The sequence below is a fragment of the Gorilla gorilla genome, chromosome 6, assembly GCF_029281585.2.
Source record: "Gorilla gorilla gorilla isolate KB3781 chromosome 6, NHGRI_mGorGor1-v2.1_pri, whole genome shotgun sequence".
NCBI classification, from domain to species: domain Eukaryota; kingdom Metazoa; phylum Chordata; class Mammalia; order Primates; family Hominidae; genus Gorilla; species Gorilla gorilla.
In genome coordinates, this window is record NC_073230.2 from 101,885,555 (window position 1) to 101,908,041 (window position 22,487).

Here is a 22,487-nt window from a genome sequence, read left to right on the forward strand (position 1 = left end):
CATTTAGAAAAAGACTACTATGCTCATGTCATAATTTTGCCCATTTCTTTTCTAGATGTCATACAAATCTCTACTCTTAGCTTGAGGAAAGTATCACCATGAAATTTACTAAGACCTTATGTGAGATTTAGAAGTTTGTTGGCTAAGAGTTTAACATTACAATTAAATAGTTACTTCACAGACCTGCTTTGTTTTTGTGTTTTTTTTTTCCCAATGACCTTTTAGTAGCCAGTTAACAGTTTATTAACAGTTTTCTCCGTGATATGTAAAATGTGAGGAGACTTAAACCTTTATTTGTGATTACTGATAGCTTAAATGAAGGCAGACTTTGTTTCTGAAAAAAAGTATCCACTTTGTAGCAGTAAAAGATCATGAATAATCTTCAATACAGCCATCTATATCACAAATAACCCATAAGTCTTCAATTCTCCCAAGTCTGCCTCCTTATTTCTTTAGTCTGTTCTTCTCATACTCAGTGCCATTGCTGAAATGCAGACTAATATTATCTCTTAACAGGATTATTCAGTAGTCTCCTATACGTTCTTCTCATCTCTACTCTTTCATCTATACTGCTGTCAAAATTATTATTTTTTCTTTTTGAAGACAAAATCTCACTCTGTTGCCCAGGCTGGAGTGCAGTGGTGCGATCTCGGCTCACTGCAGCCTCTGCCTCCTGAGTTCAAGTGATTCTCCTGCCTGTCTTCTGAGTAGCTGGATTTACAGGCATGCCCCATACATCTAGCTAATTTTTGTATTTTTAGTAGAGATGAAGTTTCACCATGTTGGCCAGGCTGTTCTTGAACTCCTGACCTTAGGTCATCTGCCCATTTTGGCCTCCCAAAGTGCTGGGATTACAGGTGTGAGTCACCGCGCCCAACTAAAATTATCCTTAAACATAAAAGGAACAGTAGAGGCTGGCGTGATGGCTCAATTCTGTAATCCCAGCACTTTGGGAAGCTGAGGTGGGTGGATTGTTTGAGCCCAGGTGTTTGAGAGCAGCCTGGGCAACATGGCAAAACCCCATCTCTACCAAAAAAAAAAAATTAGCTGGCCACGATGGTGCATGCCTTTAATCCTAGCTACTTGGGAGCTACTCGGGAGCTTTAATCCTAGCTACATGATCATGCCACTACGCTGCAGTCTGGGCAACAGGCCCTGTCTCAAAAACAAAACAAAACAAAGAAGACACCCCAAAATTCAACAGTAGAGGCTTGAACAACAAAGCTAGCCCTTCCCTTGGTGCTTTTTATGGCCTATAGCAGTGATTCTTAAAGTGTGGCCCCTGGACCAGCACCACCTGGGTCCCCTTGGAAGTTGTTAGAAATGCACATTTCTGGGTCTCAGCTTAGTCTTACTGAATAAGAAACTCTGTGGTTACAGCAATCTGTATTTTAGCAAGCATTGTGGGTGGTTCTGAAATACTTTAGAGTTTAAGAACCAACGGCCTCTGAATACACTTCAAATTCTGTAACATGGCGTCTTTATGGCTCTTTCTTTCCCCAGCCTCTGTTTCCAAACCTGCTTTTATGACTCACCTTTCTTTAGTCACCTGAATTTGTTGGTATTAGTGGAACACTCTGTACTTTTTCATTCCCTATGTGTTGACACTGTAAGCTAGAATGACATTTTTCCTTTTGCTGTTTTGTCTGATAAACTCCAATCATACGTCAGTAGCAGCTCAAACTTCACCTTTTCTCAGAAGCTCTCTCTTACTCCTTTCAGTCAAGTTAGCCACTCTCTCCAGTGTGCTTCTAAAACCCTTTGAAAAATCCCTGCTTTAATTATGTGAACTTATTTATGTTTTTGTCTCTCCCACTTGACCAGGCATCCCTGAGAGTAGGGATCTTATGATATTTGTATTGAGGAATCAATCCTAGAGCTTTCAGCTTTTGGCAAAGTCTGCCATTTTCTTTCCTCTTTGTGTGATTTGATCTTCTCACAGGACTTTTGGAGATCTCAAACTAAATAATATATAAAATGCTTTGAATATCATGTAGTGCTTCACAAATGTAAGGTGGTATTATTTGCACTAATGCATTAAATTTCAATTATTATAACCCATAATGATGTTTAATGAATCACTATCAATATATTATGAACTGCTTTTTGGGAATGATGATTTCATTGTTTGGTTACATGAGGATTTCTATAATGTATGATGAGCGTTTTCTGTTATTCCTATCTGTGGTGTGAACTCAGGATGTGTCTCTTTAGAGCATATTTGGTTACTTTATCACATGTTTGATTCCTGTATTATCAAAGGATGAAAAACAAAGAGACTTGTCTTGAGCTCATGAAACCTTATTGCCGGCATCCCAGATAACTAATGGAAGCCCATCCAAATTCCCAAGTGATCTATCAGGATTTCTGCCAGGAAAATTAGAAAATTCAGAGTTTAGGCTTGGTTTTCTTTTTATATAAATTAGATGTGTGTTACATTATCTGGTCAACTTTTTAATATTTGCTTTCCAGTCATGTTAATGACAGCGTATCAATTGGAATATCACAAATTTGTGTGATTTTAATATTATCTTGAATTTAGTTAAATAAATAATAAATAAAATATAAATTAAACCTTTTGGAAGTCAAGTATAAGCAAGAGAGGATTTCATGAACATAAAATAACATTCTGCTTAACATGCACTTGGATAAAGTAACCCTGGAACTTGCAAGTGTAATTCAGGGGAACTTGGAATTCCTATGTAAGAGCTCCCTATCAGAATCTCTGAAGGAAAAAGATAAAAAATTTGAAGGCTTTCCATTCAATGATAATTTTAGAAGTTTATTGTAAGAAGTTTGAGGAGTTATGTTTCCTCTTCTAAGTATATATCCCAAGCCAGATCACACACATGAAACAAAAATAGACAATAAAAACAAAAAAAACCCAACCCTTAAACATATTATGATTTGAGACCTCTTTCAAGTTACATGAACAATGTGGTTGATATATTGTGATTACTGAGTGAGGTGCCTGTGCAGACTTGAAGGCAAGTTCTGGGATTACATGCTCTGTTTGTAAATAGTCATAAACTGTAATGGGTTTACTTTAAATATGAATACATTTGTAATATATACACAGGTGTATTAATGTTGAGTTTGTGCTTTATTTGAATATATTTTTTCCACTATGTTTCAGGATATTAATAGAAAAAGTACGAATGTGGTAGAATCATGGGGTGGAACCAAAGAAAAACAAGCTTACACCCATATCATCTTCAAGAATGCAACTTTTACATTTACATGGGCATTCCAGAGAACTAATCAGGGTCAAGATGTAAGTTCCAAGCACTTTTTTTTTTTTAATTTTAAACACACTAATGATGCCCCCTTGTGGAGATGCATACAAAGTGATAACTCAAATTTGGAAGAAAGGACTGCTTTTTAAAAAATATGGAATGAATAATCTGGTTATAGATTCAGTGGTATAAAATGATAATTTTTTATTTTTTGAGAGTAAGAATGTATGGAATAAAATAACAACGTGTCTTTGAATTGTTCTTCACTCTGAACAAATACAGTATTTGGAAACTTATGAGAAGGAAAATCTAATTTTGCAGTTCTCTAAAAATAACTTGTTTTTAAAGCTTTCTGAGGCTTTGTGAAGATGGGCAACTTTCTTCATCGTCATCTGAGTCATCTAATGTTTAAGAGCCATTAACTAGTGTCATTTTATTTTTTCATTACAGTAATATTTCCTTTTACAGCCTGGAGAATGTGTATGTACCCACCATTGAGTTAACACACAAAATCATTTCCTTTCTTTTATTTTCCCTGCCAGAATAGACCTATTCCTCCCCTAAGTATATTCCATTGTACCATATGTTTCAATAGTAGCAGGACTTATTTTGTGGATCTCTATAGATGTAACCTTCCCAAGGTGAGAACAAGATAAACCACTTGTTCAAAAGTGGCCGTAATGCTATGGTGGCAATGTGTGGCATTTTCGCTTCTTCTTTTCAGGCTTTCAGTGGGGAATAAATTCCCCAGATTGTACTTGACTCCAGTTATTCCTTATGAAGGTTAAGATAACTATCCTGTGGGGCGTGAACATGCTGTGGAATCTTTCCTTGCCTTCCATTTATCTTTGTCCCAGACAAAAAGCATTAAGTAGTCTGGAGTAACACTGCTCTGTACCAATAGAGTGACGCCAACTGCTTAATTAAAACCAGACCTTAAAGTGACTCAGTGTTACAAGGAGGAAAAACATAATAAGACCCAGATTTTTGCTCTCTAGTCCGCATCTTTTCTGTATGTTGATTAGGGAAAGGACTGGAGAAGGAAAGGAAGACTCAATGAAATGGTGTGATTGCATTGATTTAACAGTTAATGTTTGTGTGTGACTAGAGGTCCTAGTCTTCCAAGATTTTCTCATCCCCATTCCAAGGCATTTCTACCCTGCCACACTTTCAACATCCTATTGTATCATTTGATTTAGGCTAAGATGTGAATAAATGATGATGGGAGATAAAAACTGTTCCTCTCTTAAACTATACTAGTTCTTCTAGATATGAGGTCTATAATTGCATCCTAATTACTAATTGTGACAGATCTCACAGTAATTGTGGCAAAACTCCTGGAACTATATTATTGCAGAAATTAGTTTCTAGTATCAAGATTTAGGATTTTTTAAAAGAAGAACCAAATAGCAGTGATATTAATCTATTGTCAATTACAAACTATTAGGCTGGAACACTCTATTTAGTTATTTTGATGATATCAACATAAGACATAATCTCGTTGTACAACTAAGCCCCAAGGCAGAAGTCATTACTTTATGCTCTTTTTTTTAGAATAGACGGTTCATCAATGACATGGTGAAGATTTATTCTATCACAGCCACTAATGCAGTTGATGGGGTGGCGTCCTCATGCCGTGCCTGTGCCCTCGGTTCTGAACAGTCGGGTTCATCGTGTGTCCCCTGCCCTCCAGGCCACTACATTGAGAAAGAAACCAACCAGTGCAAGGAATGTCCACCTGACACCTACCTGTCCATACATCAGGTCTATGGCAAAGAGGCTTGTATTCCATGTGGGCCTGGGAGTAAAAACAATCAGGTAAGTGGGTCTGCATTTCAGGTATCCCCATGAAAGCACATTTTAATAGAGAAATTCAAGGGTTCTCCTTAATGTTTCTCTGGGAGCTATGAGGTTGCTATTTATTCTGAAATAAGACTTTCTACTTACCATTTCTGTTTTCTCCCTTCTTGCGTTTATTAAACACTTACTGTATGCTATGAAAGTACTAGTTACTGGTGACATAAAATATTAAAAGCTCCCAAATAAGAATGCTTTTCCAAAATATTAAAACTGATTTCTTGTGTATAGTTTAGGTACAGCAAATAAACTACCTATCTGTAGGCTGGCTATAGCAGTCATCTGGGAACAGCTAGTGTTTCTTATCATTTTGAATGGCAAAGATTGATGCCATATTATGAGTGAAGGACAAAGCAGTTTTACTGTCTGTTTAAATTTACGTTACAGAATTTTGGCTATTTCTTAAAATACCTTTCTACAAGGAACAAACTTGAGGATAACTTTACTCTGTCTTTAAAAGATTCTGAATTTTCTGAATTTTGTTTAAAAAAATCTAGTTAGAGTTTAGAAATTCTTTATATTAGTATGGTAAAGTATATTATAGCTGAGACTAAATTACTGGAATAGTTTTTACACCTAGAACTTTTTTCAAACACATTTTAGTAGCAGCTAATATTTTCTTTCCTGCTATATTGTTTCTTTATCTTTAATCAAAGGACCATTCGGTTTGCTATAGTGACTGCTTTTTCTACCATGAAAAAGAAAATCAGAGTTTGCACTATGACTTTAGCAACCTCAGCAGTGTGGGCTCATTAATGAATGGCCCCAGCTTCACCTCCAAAGGAACAAAATACTTCCATTTCTTCAATATCAGTTTATGTGGGCATGAGGTGAGTTCTGGCTGTCAAGGTGAGATGGACCTATATTTCAGCTCCGATCAAGCTGATATTTTCTGTGTTAATGGACCAATAAATTCTCTATGGATATCAACCAAGTGTCAGAAACTGAGGTTTGATTGCTTAGATCCTCTATTGCCGCCTAGAATATTGGCAGATTTCTCCACCAGGGGCAACCTTGTCTGGTTCTCAGTGTATCAAATCACTTATGCAGTCAGTTGAAACCTGAAGCTTGGAGCTATGGTGTAAGTGCTTTGAGGATTTTTTGTTTTCATAAAAATGGGTCAGGGTTGTCAATCTTACCTCTTTAGGCAGGAAGTTATTTGAGAAAGTTTTACTGTTGTTTATGTTGTCAGTTTTGTGTTTTAAGAAGAAAAAGACTTTCAAGAGGAAGTTTGTCCAAAATAAAAAGGAGACATGCAGGGCCAAATATCAGTTGATAAGGTAGGCTTAAATCATACAAATGGGATTTTATTTGCTGTGAGAAGAAGAGGAATCTTAATTGATACTGGCAATGGGGAGAGGTTACAGGACCATGATGCCCAATATTTTAATGGACATATGAGGTTAGGGTTGGGAAGTATGTATAGGTATATACCTACAGAGTAGGAACAGAATAAGGCATTTTCCTCCATGTCACTTCCCATATTAACTCCTATATTTTCAATTGTCTTCATTATGAGATACTGTGCAAAGCTTTGAACAAAGGAAACAAAAAGAGATCTGATGACCACAGAAGTTTTCAAACAAAAAGATCCATAAAATTTTACATAGTATGACAGTTGTCGTGTTTTGATTTTACCTGGGGTGATCCAAGACACTCACTAGATTGGTTACTCAGTTCACTCAATAAATATAAATTAAATACCTGTTATGTGCCAGATACTGTGGGAAGCAGTGAATAAGATTAATTCCATTGTCTACCATACTTCTATCACAATCTTATTGTACATTAGCACTACCTCTTTTTCCACCTTCTCTTCTCTTCCCCTCTAGCTTCTATCTCTTTCCTTCCTTTTTATTCTTGTTTCTTTCCTTTTAGCTTCCACTATTTTCCTTTTTCTTTCCCCAGTACCTTTTCTCTGCTCTTTTTCATTATTTTTTATTGGCTTCAACATTTTAATTTAAGCCTAGTAAAAAAAATATACTGGTGAGAAGGCCTATTGTCAGAAGGCCTGGTAGCAGGAGAAAAATTTATAGGTTAGGTCTGCTAGCTGCATTAAGAAAGATAAACTTTTATACTTTTCTTTTTACACATCTGTGTACACTCTATATCTAACACCAATGAAATAGTTTTCCTATATTATTTTTACATTTACTTTGTAGAAATTATGGAGCAAGCTATAGTCTTTTGCAGTAGGACTATAGTATATTTAAACATATTTAAACAATTTTTCCATTTTTTATAAGTTATATCTTCCAATTATTTTCAAAATTATTAAAAAAGCTAATCTCTCTATTCCCTTTAACTTGTTATACAGTTGAACAGATACACATCATTGAAACTAAGAATAGGTGAACAAAGACACTTGTAGTGACCAATTATTTAGAATTCAGGTGTTATTCTAGAATTTTGCTGCAGTACGACTTTTGTGCTTTCTTCTTTAGCCTTCACGTTTCCTTTCTGCTACACATAGGGTCATAAAGGAAAAGGAAGACCAACTCTTTTTCTTTGACATTGAAGCTTTCATCAGCAGTTTTCTGGTCTTTCTGCATGCATTGTTACTCTATGAATTGAACATTTCATAGATTACTTTTATTTTCTTAAGTTTGATGACTTTCATTTATCACAAATGATGCTTGTAGTGGGAAGAGCAGTATAGTCTTGAATTACTGTATTTGTTATAACTGCAGACTCTGAAGTTTGGTTGAATATTGGACTTTCCTTGAGAGCTTTTAAAAAGTACTGATGGGTGGCTAGGCCTCATACCAGATCAACTAAATCAGAATCCTTGCAGTGAGGAGAGAGCCACTGCTCTTCTAGGGTCACTAGCTAGTCAAGATTAAGTTTAGAGATTGACATCCAATAAAACCTTGCTTTTATGACTTTATTTTCCTAGGGGAAGAAGATGGCTCTCTGTACCAACAATATAACAGACTTTACAGTAAAAGAAATAGTGGCAGGGTCAGATGATTACACAAATTTGGTAGGGGCATTTGTATGCCAGTCAACAATTATTCCTTCTGAAAGTAAGGGTTTCCGAGCAGCCTTATCATCACAATCCATCATTCTGGCAGATACATTCTTAGGTAAGCTTCCTTTGGTTCATATATGCATGCATACATTTATTCTTAAATTATGCTATGGATAACTTGTCATTGTATTGGTGTTTGCTATAGATGATTAAGGCCCCCACAGGTAATTTTAAATTGTCACTTTGTAAGATGGTTAAAAAGCTCCTACTAGTGGGGACTATTGATTAGTCTCTGAGAAGCTTCTGCATTTATGTATTAATTCATATATAAGTATGACATTTTCTGAGGGTCTATGCCTGTCATCAGACTTTCTAGAAGTTTAAGAGGCAAACCAATTTTTAAAAATCAAAACTAAAAACAAAATAGGAATAGTAAACAAACACAACTACACCTAAATTATTTATGTGCCACCAGTTTCCATCACCTTTTCTTATACCAAAAGGAAGCAGGTGACAAACAGCAAAGGTGAGGGTGCTCATGTTCCCTTTTTGTCTCTGTAGTCCTGGAGGCCATAGGTAAGAAGAATCTAGCTCTCTAATGGGTGATTCTTAGGGATCAAATTTATTATGATCTCTACAGTGGGGGTTAGGAATCTGTGGTTTTAACAAGCTTCATAGGTGATTCGGATGTGTGGCCAGATTTGAGAACATTGCTTATAGTATAGACTCCAGAGGAATTTAGCATTGACTTTCAGCACCAAGGTCAGTTACTGGGGGTGGGGGTTGCTCAGAGTGGGGACTCTGAAGCAAAGTTTGCTCTTATTGTGTTTTGGCTCTGTTATTTTGCTTACAAGAGGCAGGGAAAAAAAGCCTTAGTTTTCTGCTTACTAGATTAAGCAAATTTCAGAGTTATTTTCTGGAAATTATTAGGGCACAAAATTTTTTGCTTTGTCAAATATGTCTGTATTGAATATGAGTAAAAAGCTGTATTAGCAAAGTAGCCTAACTCATTCGATAAAATTCACTGGAGAATGAAAATTTTAATAGACTTTTGAGATGTTAGAGAACTGAAACGAACTTCGTAGATTATCGAATTACTGCTTGCATTAGATTCAGGCAACAAGACCCAGGGAAGTGAAAAGACTTAAGCAAAATTACAAAACTAGGGAGTAGAATCTTTTCTCTTTCATTCTGGAGACTTTGGAAAATTTCTTGTTTTTACCATAAATGCATTAATATAATACAGCATTTCTGTAAATATTGTAAAATGACAGTCATTAAAGCTATTTTCTATTCAAATCTACAGAGACCAAATAAAACTAATTTTCCATATTGCTTAATAGTTTCTTTTTAAATGTCATCTAGGAGTCACAGTTGAAACCACATTGCAAAATATTAATATAAAAGAAGATATGTTCCCAGTTCCAACAAGCCAAATACCAGATGTGCATTTCTTTTATAAGTAAGTGAAGATGCTGTTTCCCTTGACTATATTTTAACCAAAAGAAACTTATATATATGGAACACCAATACTCATATATTTATAATTATGTGTATGTAATCATATACCAGATGTGAGTTCTTATGGCAGAGAAGATCAACTATGTCACCTGAGCATTCCTAGAATGTAGCTTATACTTAATAATTAGTAACTGATTCTTAAATGAAGGATAGTAAAAAGTAGGAAACATGGAATATTTTGAAAGCCTTGTATAATTTCTCGTGTGTGTGTGTGTGTGTGTGTATTCACTTACATTGGCAGTAAAGAGACTCTTTCATTGTCTAGGCAATAATTATTTATAATTCACATATCAAAGCATTGGCCTAAGTAGACATGGTCTTTGTTCCCTTAAGAATATTTTTGATTATAATTTTTATTAAAATTATATCTTTACTAAATACTTTGATGATAATATATCACTTTACCTGGGAAAGTAGTCAACTTTTCATAGGCAATGAAAGTAAATGAGCTGAATTTGTATTAAAATTACAAATTAGTGAACTTTAATACATTTTTCTTTTTCATTTGTTCATGAAGTCTGAGAGCAATTATTCCCATATTTTTGTCTTTGTAATCTGTATTATATCTGTTTTTAAAAAATATTATTTGGCTTACAATAGGTCTTCTACAGCGACAACATCTTGTATTAATGGCCGATCAACTGCTGTGAAAATGAGGTGTAATCCTACTAAATCTGGAGCAGGAGTGATTTCAGTCCCCAGGTATCCTTATTTCCATATGATTTGTGTTTACCATGAGGAAGAAAAACTCTCCAGAACTTTACTATTTTAAAACATATTCTCTATGAACATAAAGCAGAAAGAAAACAGAACAATCTGTAGGGTTTTTTTTTTTTTTTTGGTAGGGAATGTGCTGAGTGTGTATTAAGAGGAATAGGTCCTTGTACAATCTAAATACTTCCTAGCCTCTTGTATGACATATTCTTGTCCTGTTTGTGTTAAGTGTCTAATTCTCTTGAAGCAATATAAAATTAATTATACTGCTTGTATCCCTGTATTTATTTTATTGTTTAGCCTGAATTTCCTTGAGAGCTGGATTAGTAGCTTTCCTGATTATGGTACCAGATCAACAATTAACTAGCTGGGTGATCAAGATTAAGTAATCTAACCTCTGAATCATAGCTTTTTTCTCTGGAAGGGGATAGGGGCCAGGGTAATTTGTGTTATCGATTTCTAGCTCTTCAGTTTATTGATTAATGGTGGCAGAATCACCAAGGTAAGTCTGACTTATAAAATACATAATGTGCTTCATTTAACACAAATTAGCATTAAGGCAATAGCCCTCTATAGTGAAGATCTGAATAATGCAGTTCACTTTGGATGGGAACACAACAAGAAAACAATTTCGTAGACTCAGAATTGTCAACTTAAATACAGGCTGCTTTAATAGCGTGAGTGACACTTGAATGCCTCCTCAGTTTTATTTTTCAGATATTCATTTTTCAACATGAAGATTATTTATTTCTTTATATTTTATTTTTAAAATTATTATTATTTTTAAATTTTTTGTAGAGATGGGATTCGCCCTACATTGCCCAAGCTGGTCTCAAACTCCTAGCCTCAAGCGACTCTCTTCTCAGCCTCCCAAGCTGGGTTGGGGTTACAGGTGTGACCCATTGCACCCAGCCAGATTATTCATTTCTAATCTTTGCTGAGTTAAGATACCTTGGATCATGGCTTGATTTGCAGATTTTTTTTCTCTATCAAATTAGCAAAAGTATATATTTTTAAAGAGAAAATGATTGTGTTCATTTTGTTTTTGATAGTTTCACAGTAACCCTTGGGAGATTTTAACCTGTCCTGCTTATGTCACATCAGGATTGGAAATCAGTGGTGTAAGCATTGCTTCAACTACTTATGTATCCTAAAAATACTTACAGGGGTAACACAGTATTTTGGGCTTATTTTTGGGCATAAAGGCACACTGACATTCTCTTTTCACCAACTGCATGTTCCCACTTCTCATAGATCTATGAATTAATTATTCTTTTTTACCTGTTGAAGGTGAGAGATGGATGCAACAAGAGTAGTACCTAATAATAATAAAAGGGCATCCTGTGGTAGAGGATCCCTCTGCCAGCCTCCAAGCTAGAACCAAGGCAACAAGCCACCCTCCAAGGAAAGGTGTGGTCAGAGATTCTAGCAATAAAAGCGTGTGTCTTTCATCATTCTCTAATATGCCATCATACGGTTCTGAGTTCAGGTGCTTATTCTATTTACTACAGCACATCTGGGGGCCATTTTGTGAACTTAACAATTAACCTGTAGTCTCTGGGAGTCTACTTCAATAGCTTCCAAAGCCTCCTCCAGGCCTCTAACTCAAGTAGATGATGTTAATGAAGATTAGGTCTGTCCTTTAGGAAACACATCACTCTAACTCTCGTAAGGTGTGTTCTGATGCTTTAATTGTAATAAGGAAAATAGTCTCCTGGAGTTAAGTGATGGCATGTAGAAACTGAATTTTTCCTATTTGGAGAGGAAAACTTGTTTCTCCTTTGACCTCCAGGAATCTGCCACTTAGGGAAGTAAACTATCTTTGCCAGGGTTTATCAAGATCACCTGCAGCAGAATACCTTGGGGTATCTATTTAAAAAATTAATTTCTGGGCCTTCCCTAAAAATATAGAATCTTAGATGCTGAGCATAGGAACATTTTTAAAAACCACAAGGCAATTCTGATGTCTACTGAAATTTGTGAACCAGATTTTTTCTTAACTCACATTTTGGATTTTTTTTTTCTGAGACAGATTCTCAAAATGTATTCCAAATTTTAGTTTTGTGAAAAGCTAATTTAAAATGTGACAGTCTAAAGGGTGTAGTCCTTCAGCCATGTTTGATAAATCTTCATTTAGAGTTGTGATGAGCACTGAAGTGTGCTGACCACTACTTTAGGGAGCTGCTTGAACACTACAGCTTAAATGTGCTGACCTTTATTTCTTTCTTGAATCAATTTCCCATCAGGGCACAAGGGGGAGCTCGGAGATCAGAACACGAGAAACAGCAGCTTTCCTGAAATTATTAGGTTTTTTGTTTGTTTGTTTTGTTTTTTTTTTTTTTAGTGGTGAGGTTGAATAAATATTTCCTACTGACAGAAAAAAAAAAAAGTCAACATAGCCCAGTTTCTCAGGCTATTTTTTAAGAGGACTTCTTCTCGTCTCTTCTCTTCCTCTCTCTCTTTCTCTTTCTGTCTCTCTCTCTCTCTTTCTCTCTTTCTTTCTTTCTCTCTCTCTTTCTGTCTTTCTCTCTCTCTTTCTGTCTTCTTTCTTTTCTTTCTCTTTCTTTCTTTCTCTCTCTCTCTTTCTTTCTTTCCTTCCTTCCTTCCTTCCTTCCTTCTCTCTCTCTGTCTTTCTCATTCATTCATTCATTCATCCATCCATTCATTCATTCATTCTTTCAGCTTTAAGATCTCCAGAGTGGAGGGAGGGAGATGCTAACCAGAAACTTGCCTTGAGAAGCTTCATAAGCTGACCAAAAAGTCTCAGAAGGAGACTTTGGTAGTGCAGAAGGAATGCCACCCTCAGGAAATCTCATTTCTTGGCCAAAAATCTTGGCAAGCCAGGCAGAAGTTTACTTTAGCAGTAGCAATGTTGTTGGTTGGGGTTTTATATCTTGGTGTCCTGGGAAAATGTCATAAGATCCCCAGACCTGGGAAAGTGAGAAAGTCTTAATAGAAAGTGAAATGGGCAGGAGAAAGGGGGAAATATGTGTTCTTTGTGTATCACCTGAGAAATTAGAGGGAACAGCAAATTATCTGGGCTGCCTTCTCATCTGCAGCTGGAAACACCAAGCTGTCTATTTGGTCTGGCAAATGTAGTTGGCTTCTAATTCCATAAAGTGTCTGGAGGGTATGAAACATTTTAGATAAAAACAGTACAGTATTTGTGGCAGATGTAATCTGACAGCTGGAGTGAAGTTACGAGATTTTCTAGTGTAGTTTGCACCTTGAGCAGAGAATAAACTGCTAGCACAATAGGCTGCTGATATTCCTAAATATTAATAGATGCCCCTAAATAGATGGCCCTCTAGCCTTTGCCTAAAAGGCTTCCCAAACGTCTAATCATTATCTCAGGTAGATACAGGAACTGAAGGCTCTCCTTTTATTGGGAAGAATTTAGACCTAAGCATTGTGTCCAAAGGGTTCTTTTAAAAACATGAGACATTTCTGTTAGTGAAAATGGTATAAAAAGGCTTTATTAAAAAGCAGATAAAGAGAAGCATTTTTACTCTGATAATAGAGGTGCCACAGCATCCACAAGATCCTTGAGTCAAACACGTTGACTTTACAGAGCAGGAAACACTGATGCGCCAGGTTGTATAGCTGCAGTGTGGCATAGTCACGATGGAATAATTTTCTAACTGTGTGGTTTTTTCATGCCATAATGCTCTCATCTTGCCATTTTTTTCATCCAATTCCTCATGGGCAGAGATTTGCAAAGAAGCACACTAAGTTAGAGGCAAATATCACACTTACCCCAGAGGATAACTCAACTGACTTACAAGTTATTGGTGCCTTCTTTTAAATAAGTCATCTTTCCTCAAACAGGGTCTTTACTGATGCCACCAGTTAGAGGAAAATCATTTTTTTCTCTCTGTCAACTTCTGACTACATTTAACTGCTTGATTTCTTTTCTTTTTTTTTTCTTTTATTTATTTATTTTTTATTATACTTTAAGTTTTAGGGTACATGTGCACATTGTGCAGGTTAGTTACATATGTATACATGTGCCATGCTGGTGCGCTGCACCCACTAACTCGTCATCTAGCATTAGGTATATCTCCCAATGCTATCCCTCCCCCCTCCCCGCACCCCACAACAGTCCCCAGAGTGTGATATTCCCCTTCCTGTGTCCATGTGATCTCATTGTTCAATTCCCACCTATGAGTGAGAATATGCGGTGTTTGGTTTTTTGTTCTTGCGATAGTTTACTGAGAATGATGGTTTCCAATTTCATCCATGTCCCTACAAAGGACATGAACTCATCATTTTTTATGGCTGCATAGTATTCCATGGTGTATATGTGCCACATTTTCTTAATCCAGTCTATCATTGTTGGACATTTGGGTTGGTTCCAAGTCTTTGCTATTGTGAATAATGCCGCAATAAACATACGTGTGCATGTGTCTTTATAGCAGCATGATTTATAGTCCTTTGGGTATATACCCAGTAATGGGATGGCTGGGTCAAATGGTATTTCTAGTTCTAGATCCCTGAGGAATCGCCACACTGACTTCCACAGTGGTTGAACTAGTTTACAGTCCCACCAACAGTGTAAAAGTGTTCCTATTTCTCCACATCCTCTCCAGCACCTGTTGTTTCCTGACTTTTTAATGATTGCCATTCTAACTGGTGTGAGATGATATCTCATAGTGGTTTTGATTTGCATTTCTCTGATGGCCAGTGATGATGAGCATTTTTTCATGTGTTTTTTGGCTGCATAAATGTCTTCTTTTGAGAAGTGTCTGTTCATATCCTTCGCCAACTTTTTGATGGGGTTGTTTGTTTTTTTCTTGTAAATTTGTTTGAGTTCATTGTAGATTCTGGATATTAGCCCTTTGTCAGATGAGTAGGTTGCGAAAATTTTCTCCCATGTTGTAGGTTGCCTGTTCACTCTGATGGTAGTTTCTTTTGCTGTGCAGAAGCTCTTTAGTTTAATTAGATCCCATTTGTCAATTTTGTCTTTTGTTGCCATTGCTTTTGGTGTTTTGGACATGAAGTCCTTGCCCACGCCTATGTCCTGAATGGTAATGCCTAGGTTTTCTTCTAGGGTTTTTATGGTTTTAGGTCTAACGTTTAAATCTTTAATCCATCTTGAATTGATTTTTGTATAAGGTGTAAGGAAGGGATCCAGTTTCAGCTTTCTACATATGGCTAGCCAATTTTCCCAGCACCATTTATTAAATAGGGAATCCTTTTCCCATTGCTTGTTTTTCTCAGGTTTGTCAAAGATCAGATAGGTGTAGGTATGCGGCATTATTTCTGAGGGCTCTGTTCTGTTCCATTGATCTATATCTCTGTTTTGGTACCAGTACCATGCTGTTTTGGTTACTGTAGCCTTGTAGTATAGTTTGAAGTCAGGTAGTGTGATGCCTCCAGCTTTGTTCTTTTGGCTTAGGATTGACTTGGCAATGCGGGCTCTTTTTTGGTTCCATATGAACTTTGAAGTAGTTTTTTCCAATTCTGTGAAGAAAGTCATTGGTAGCTTGATGGGGATGGCATTGAATCTGTAAATGACCTTGGGCAGTATGGCCATTTTCACAATATTGATTCTTCCTACCCATGAGCATGGAATGTTCTTCCATTTGTTTGTATCCTGTTTTATTTCCTTGAGCAGTGGTTTGTAGTTCTCCTTGAAGAGGTCCTTCACATCCCTTGTAAGTTGGATTCCTAGGTATTTTATTCTCTTTGAAGCAATTGTGAATGGGAGTTCACTCATGATTTGGCTCTCTGTTTGTCTGTTGTTGGTGTATAAGAATGCTTGTGATTTTTGTACATTGATTTTGTATCCTGAGACTTTGCAGAAGTTGCTTATCAGCTTAAGGAGATTTTGGGCTGAGACAATGGGGTTTTCTAGATAAACAATCATGTCGTCTGCAAACAGGGACAATTTGACTTCCTCTTTTCCTAATTGAATACCCTTTATTTCCTTCTCCTGCCTGATTGCCCTGGCCAGAACTTCCAACACTATGTTGAATAGGAGTGGTGAGAGAGGGCATCCCTGTCTTGTGCCAGTTTTCAAAGGGAATGCTTCCAGTTTTTGCCCATTCAGTATGATATTGGCTGTGGGTTTGTCATAGATAGCTCTTATTATTTTGAAATACGTCCCATCAATACCTAATTTATTGAGAGTTTTTAGCATGAAGGGTTGTTGAATTTTGTCAAAGGCCTTTTCTGCATCTATTGAGATAATCATGTGGTTTTTGTCTTTGGCTCTGTCTATATGCTGGATTACATTTATTGATTTGTGTATATTGAACCAGCCTTGCATCCCAGGGATGAAGCCCACTTGATCATGGTGGATAAGCTTTTTGATGTGCTGCTGGATTCGGTTTGCCAGTATTTTATTGAGGATAGTTTATAAATCAGCCTAAAATTGTTTTGCCAAAACCTCCTTCAAAATCCAAATTCATCTTCATTATCAGTGTAGCCTCTGGGAATATTGAATCTCACAAAAGGAATGCTTCACAGTTCTGTCCTGTTATATTCAAGGGTCAAACACTCCAGGGGTTTATTTCACAGATTCCAGTTTAGAGTCTCTCTATCAAATTCATCAGATCTATTGGATGCTAATGTAGTATTTTCTTTGGTCTTTGGGGAAGGACTGTTAAAACCAAAATATGTATCCATTTTCAGTTCTTAAGAGACATGGAAGGATGATTGGTAAAATGACTTCCCTTGTTTTCTTTTTCCCTAGAACAATTTATAGACAGATAATAGATACGTAAGTCTGTACAAGTTAAATTTAAAAGGCAATTTAACTCAAAAGACCAAAACCAAATATGTTCTTAGAATATTAAAAAGTCAAAAGGCATATAGATGCATTATGAGCATAAGTGAAAACAGCTAAAATCCATTTTGATCAAGAAATGAAAAAACTAAAGCAGAATTGCTAAAATTGTATACTTCAGACACTAATAAGTACTCTTAAGACATGATATAAAAATCACAAACCATTCTTAAAATTTTCAGATCAATTTTGAGATAAAGATGATAATTATTTTATTTCATTAAACAAGATAAAGAATCTGAAGATAAAACTAAGGAATGTCAGTTAATTTAGTTTGTCTCGGTTTTGATCTGATGCTGGCTTTTGGTAGTTAACTCGGGATAGAGTCTTTAGAAAGGGAGGTATTGCAGGAGAATGATAGAATTTTGTAAACCTGGATCTAAGAACTATGCATAAAAAATCTTATGTTCATATTCAATCTGTTGTGATATTCTTGTAGAAAACACTGGGTTCTTGTCACACATCCAGGAAAGAGTAGGGTTGCAGACACTTTGAAGGGTGAGGGGTTTTGGAATTTATTGGGTGAAAAGGAAAAAGACTCAGCCAAGTGAGAGGGGTTCCTGTTAGCAAGCCCCCGTCTCACAGATTGAATCCTAGGTTGCCACCCAGGAATAGGAGGGGCCAGACTCCTCCCCCTGCAAAGGGTGCAAACTTCCCAAGGCCCCACCCCATTCTTCCAGTGCCAGTCTGATTGGAGGTTTTCTGTGGAGCCCTTTTTACTTGGCTGTCTCAGTCTGAATGTTTGTGTCTCCCCAAATGCATATGCTGAAATACCATTAATACTGAAGTGATAGTAGTAAGAGATGGTGTGTTGGGAGGTTATCAGCTCATGGTGGCTCTCCCCACATAAATGAGATTAGTGTCCTTATAAAAGAGACTCCAGGCCTGGCGCAGTGGCTTACGCCTGTAATCCCAGCAATTTGGGAGGCCGAGGCAGGCGGATCAAATGAGGTCGGGAGTTTGAGACCAGCCTGACCAACATGGAGAAACCCTGTGTCTACTAAAAATACAAAATTTGCTGGGCATTGTGGCGGGCTCCTGTAATCCCAGCTACTCAGGAGGCTGAGGCAGGAGAATCACTTGAACCCAGGAGGTGGAGATTGTGGTGAGCTGAGATCGCGCCATAGCACCCCAGCTTGGGCAACAAGATGGAAACTGTCTCAAAACAAAACAAACAAACAAACAAACAAAGACTCCAGAGAGCTAGCTAGCCCCTTCCACCACATGAGGATGCAGCAAAAAAGTGCTATCTATGAAGGAGAGAGCAAGCCCTCACCAGACACTGAATCTGCTGACATTGTGTTCTTGGACATCTCAGCCTGTAACTATAAGAAGTATATATAAACTACCCAATTTAATATGTTTTATTATAGTAGCCTGAATGGACTAAGACACATTCACAAACAATTTGTAATCTCTAGCCTCAGGGCAAAAAAATTTTGGAGCAAGATGCAGTGGTGTTTTTTGGGCCCCATACAAGAGGGGACAAACCATCCTCAGCAGAGAAAGTCTGATTCTCCTGAGATGCCAAAGGTGAGAGGAATTACCAGCAGCAGGTTAGCAGACAGCACTAATGCCAGTCTGAATACCCCAACGTGGGGAGCTCACTCAAAAGCCCCATGCAAAAGCAGCTTAGCAACAATAGTTTATCCTGGAGGATAACTCAACTGACAAATTTTCTAGGTACACAGAACTGTGGCCTTTCCCTTCAGTCTCCTCAGACAAAATCCAGAGGGATCAGAAACATATTGACAATATAGATAAATGTGTTTTAACCTTTGTATTTTCTATTTTGGCAAAACATATTTATACTGAATTATAAACTGTGCAAACAGTTAATAATAGGATCAGTATTAAGTCATAATAGTTCATAAGAAAAGATTCTTCTCCATGAATTCATAATACAAACCAATTAGATCTTACTTTATGAAAGATTTATTTAAAAGAAGACACTAATAGCTCATCTCTCAGTCCAGTTATCTCTCAGGGAATGTATCCCATTTTAGAATTCAAGACCTAACTTCCTAAAAAAGGTTAATGTGAATTCTTACATATTGCCAGGGCCATCCAGATTCATAAGGCAATCCCAGAAGTAAAATAAGAAAACTGGGAAGTCTCTTATTCATTTACCAATAAAGCCAAATCAAGGTCCACCTGGTTGTCCTTTGAATCGGTCTTTGCTCTACCTAGATTTCACAGCACTTCCAGTAATCCTGTAGAATCCTAGCCTGACATGCCCCAGCTATCCATGACAGTGTACTGTCTCTTTAGGCATTTATTCACTGGTTCCTATGGTGATTGCACAAACCAAAAATTATAAAAGAAGCATGATTTGTGATACCTCTGCATTCCAGCTTTAAAAAGCTGGAGGAGGTGGCTGGAGATGATGATAGGACAAGTAATCAAAGGGAAAAGTATTTCAAGTACTTGGCAATAAAACATTTATCTATTTTACTGTTTGTTTTTCTGTTTTCTTGGTAGGAGAAAGTATTTTTTGTTTTTCTCTTGCACTTTTTTTCTATTTTCATACTAAAAATAAGTGCAGTTCAAATTATTATTGCTTCATACATCCCTGTTTCACACGGAAGGACTGATTTAAATTATGACATTTAGGTTTATAACAATTAAATTTGGATGTTCCACAATTTAAGTGATTCATCAAGTTAAAGGAATCAAATAATTGACTCTAAGGTAAACTATTTTGAGTTAAGCTAAGAGTATCTTTTAACAAATGAAGTCTGCCAAGGAAAGGCACTATAGTGTTTTGACACCTAACAGCAGCTTTATAAATTAAATCAGTGTCGTGATTTTTTTTTGTTGTTGCAGTTTCTGTGGTTCTAGCAGTTCTTTAGAAAGTGATATGCATTGCTAATAGTCTTTTATATTTTTGCATTGCTTTAAACTTTCCAAAATTGTTCACTCATTTTATCCATTATAACTACCCCGTGAAGGCAGCATAGCAGATGTTTGATTTTGACAAATTACAAAAATGTGGCAGGGGAAAGAAGGAGTTAAGTCATTTGGAGGAAAACGTAATCATTCGAGTGTCCAGTTAGAATTGTAACCCAGATCTTTTCTTTAGAAGTTTTTGCAACTTTGATTAGTTTTCTCCTTTTTTTTTCATTTATCGAGTTCATTTTTCTCAGATTTTAACAGACTTTCTCTTCTATTTTCCCAGGATAAACTGCTTTTTATTTCCTTACTCAAAACTCCACTGTGCTAGAAAACAAAATGTAGGATAATTTGGGGAGGAAGATTTGAACAGGAGAGCACTTTTGCTGTTTTCACTAAATGATCAGGAAATTGTATTCTTGGATATTTTTTCTCATTGTTTAGCTAATTTTTAAAAAAGAAAAATTTTGAGTTTCTTTTTACTAATCTAGAAGGTGGAAAGTATGGATATTTTATGTGGCATGGTTTTCATCTATTGTACTTACTTTAAAAAAAAAACACCTATCTTTGTTTCAGTCTGAATATATTCATTACTCTTTTAAAAAAAAACAGAGAAATTAAGGCAGATAAGAATTAAACCATTTTCCCCAGAGTCACTATTTGTCATTGTTCTTAGCCCTGACATATGGCATAGGGCCTCAGTTACAGCATGCTATAAACAACATTGCTTTTATTCACATCCCACCACCTCTACTTAGTCTACAGACACTTTGGAAAGATAGGCATGTAAAAATGCAGTCAATTTTCAGACATGTAGATTTTTTTTAGTGTTCATATCTTAGGGTGTCTTAGAATATATTTAGTTAACTAACAGTATGAAATTTTACTTTGCTGTTAGACTGAATATTATAGTTTTGAACCACGTATCACTGGAAAGGTATTTGAAGTTAAAACTTCAAAAGAGTGTTTTTTAAATTTCCCTTACTATTTTGTGGCTATCCTTTTGCTGTTAAGGGTTTCAGGACACCTGTCCTCAGGACCAGCTGAGGTCTAAAGGAGGTTTTCAGGGCAAAGCCTATATTTATGTGGCTTGACTTAAGGAAGCCGAAAGTGGTAGACAAATTTAAATTCCTCTAGTTTTAATGAATTCATGAACAAAACAGCAGTTCTTACTAGAATCTGTCCAAATAGCTTCCGACATCAATCAGTAAGGATTCTGTACACCATAGCAGCCATTAATTTTTCAGCCATGCTATGTTTACCTGTCCCAGAATGAAAGAGGCAAGCTGAGGTAATGGGCCCACCCGCTAGAAAGAAGAGTTTCAAAAAGTCTCCAGAGCCTCCCTAGTGGTTAGTTCTTCGTGATCCTATCGCTGTGTCTAAGCCCCATCCACATCCATCATCTTCAGAGTAGTGAAGGTAGCCAACTTTTCAGGTTGTCATTAAGCCAAGGAAACCCAAGATTGCAACGCTATTTGCATCACTTCATTGCATGTTGACCTGATGGTTGGTTTGTTTTTCACTTCAGACAATTTTGTGATGATGTCTTTCTCCTACCTCTAAAAGACCAGGGTCCTGTGCAGCATTCTATTCCCTAAAGTACCTCGCCTAAGTACATTACCTTAAACAGAAGTTACAACTTCTGTAACATATGAGGCCTTTCATTACCTAGTTTCTCTCCATATGCCCAGCACTCACTCATTGCGTTGCTCTTGAAACTCCAGCAACAATGACCCACATGTAATTTCCTGCCAATTAATCATACCTGTTCATTCCTTTGCAGGAATTTCTTTGCTTTCTTCTTTTCTATTCTGGCCAGCTCCTACCAAATATTCTAGACTCAGCTTAGGTATCATTTCTACCAAGAAGCATTTCCAGAGCCTTTTTTTTTTTTTTTTTTTTTTTTTGGTCATTGTCTGTGTCTCTCTCTTAAATTAAAAACAAAAACCTTTATAGAAATATAATTCTCCTACCATACAATTCAGCCATTTAAAGCATATAATTCAGTGGTGTTTAGAGTATTCAGGGATGTGGGCAACCACCACCGCAGTCAGTTTTAGAAGATTTTCAACACCTCAGACAGAAACCTCGTATCCTTTAGCTCTCAGTCCCCTGTGCCCTAGTCCACTTCCCAGCCCTGAGCAACTACTGATTTACTTTCAGTCTCTATAGATTTCTCTATTCTGGACTTTGAATAGCATATGAATAGCATCATATAATTTGTGAAATTTTGTGACTGGTTTCTTTCACTTAGCATAATATTTTCGAGGTTCTTCGAAGTTGTGGTATGCCTTACTGCATTTCTTTTATGGCTGAATAATATTCCTTTATACAGATATACTGCATTTTGTTTATGCATTCATCTGTTGATAAACATTTGGGTTGTTTCTACCTTTCAGTTATTATACAAAATGCTGCTATAAACATTGATGTACCGGTTTTTGTGTGGAGATATGTTTTCATTTCTCTTGGGTTTATACCTAGGACTGAATTTGATGGAATAAAT

General features: G+C 36.5%; 1 protein-coding gene across 7 annotated transcripts in view; it reads left to right on the forward strand.

Moving 5' to 3' along the window:
- Positions 1-22,487, forward strand: part of ELAPOR2 (endosome-lysosome associated apoptosis and autophagy regulator family member 2) — a 257,866-nt gene that overhangs the window by 140,685 nt on the left and 94,694 nt on the right. For all 7 annotated transcript variants that reach the window (XM_019031799.4, XM_055347595.2, XM_055347597.2 and 4 more), the window contains 6 exons: positions 3,137-3,274; positions 4,791-5,054; positions 5,750-5,923; positions 7,990-8,179; positions 9,430-9,526; positions 10,186-10,287. In XM_019031799.4, coding sequence (XP_018887344.1) covers positions 3,137-3,274; positions 4,791-5,054; positions 5,750-5,923; positions 7,990-8,179; positions 9,430-9,526; positions 10,186-10,287 — 965 coding nt within the window. The remainder of the gene's footprint in view (positions 1-3,136; positions 3,275-4,790; positions 5,055-5,749; positions 5,924-7,989; positions 8,180-9,429; positions 9,527-10,185; positions 10,288-22,487) is intronic.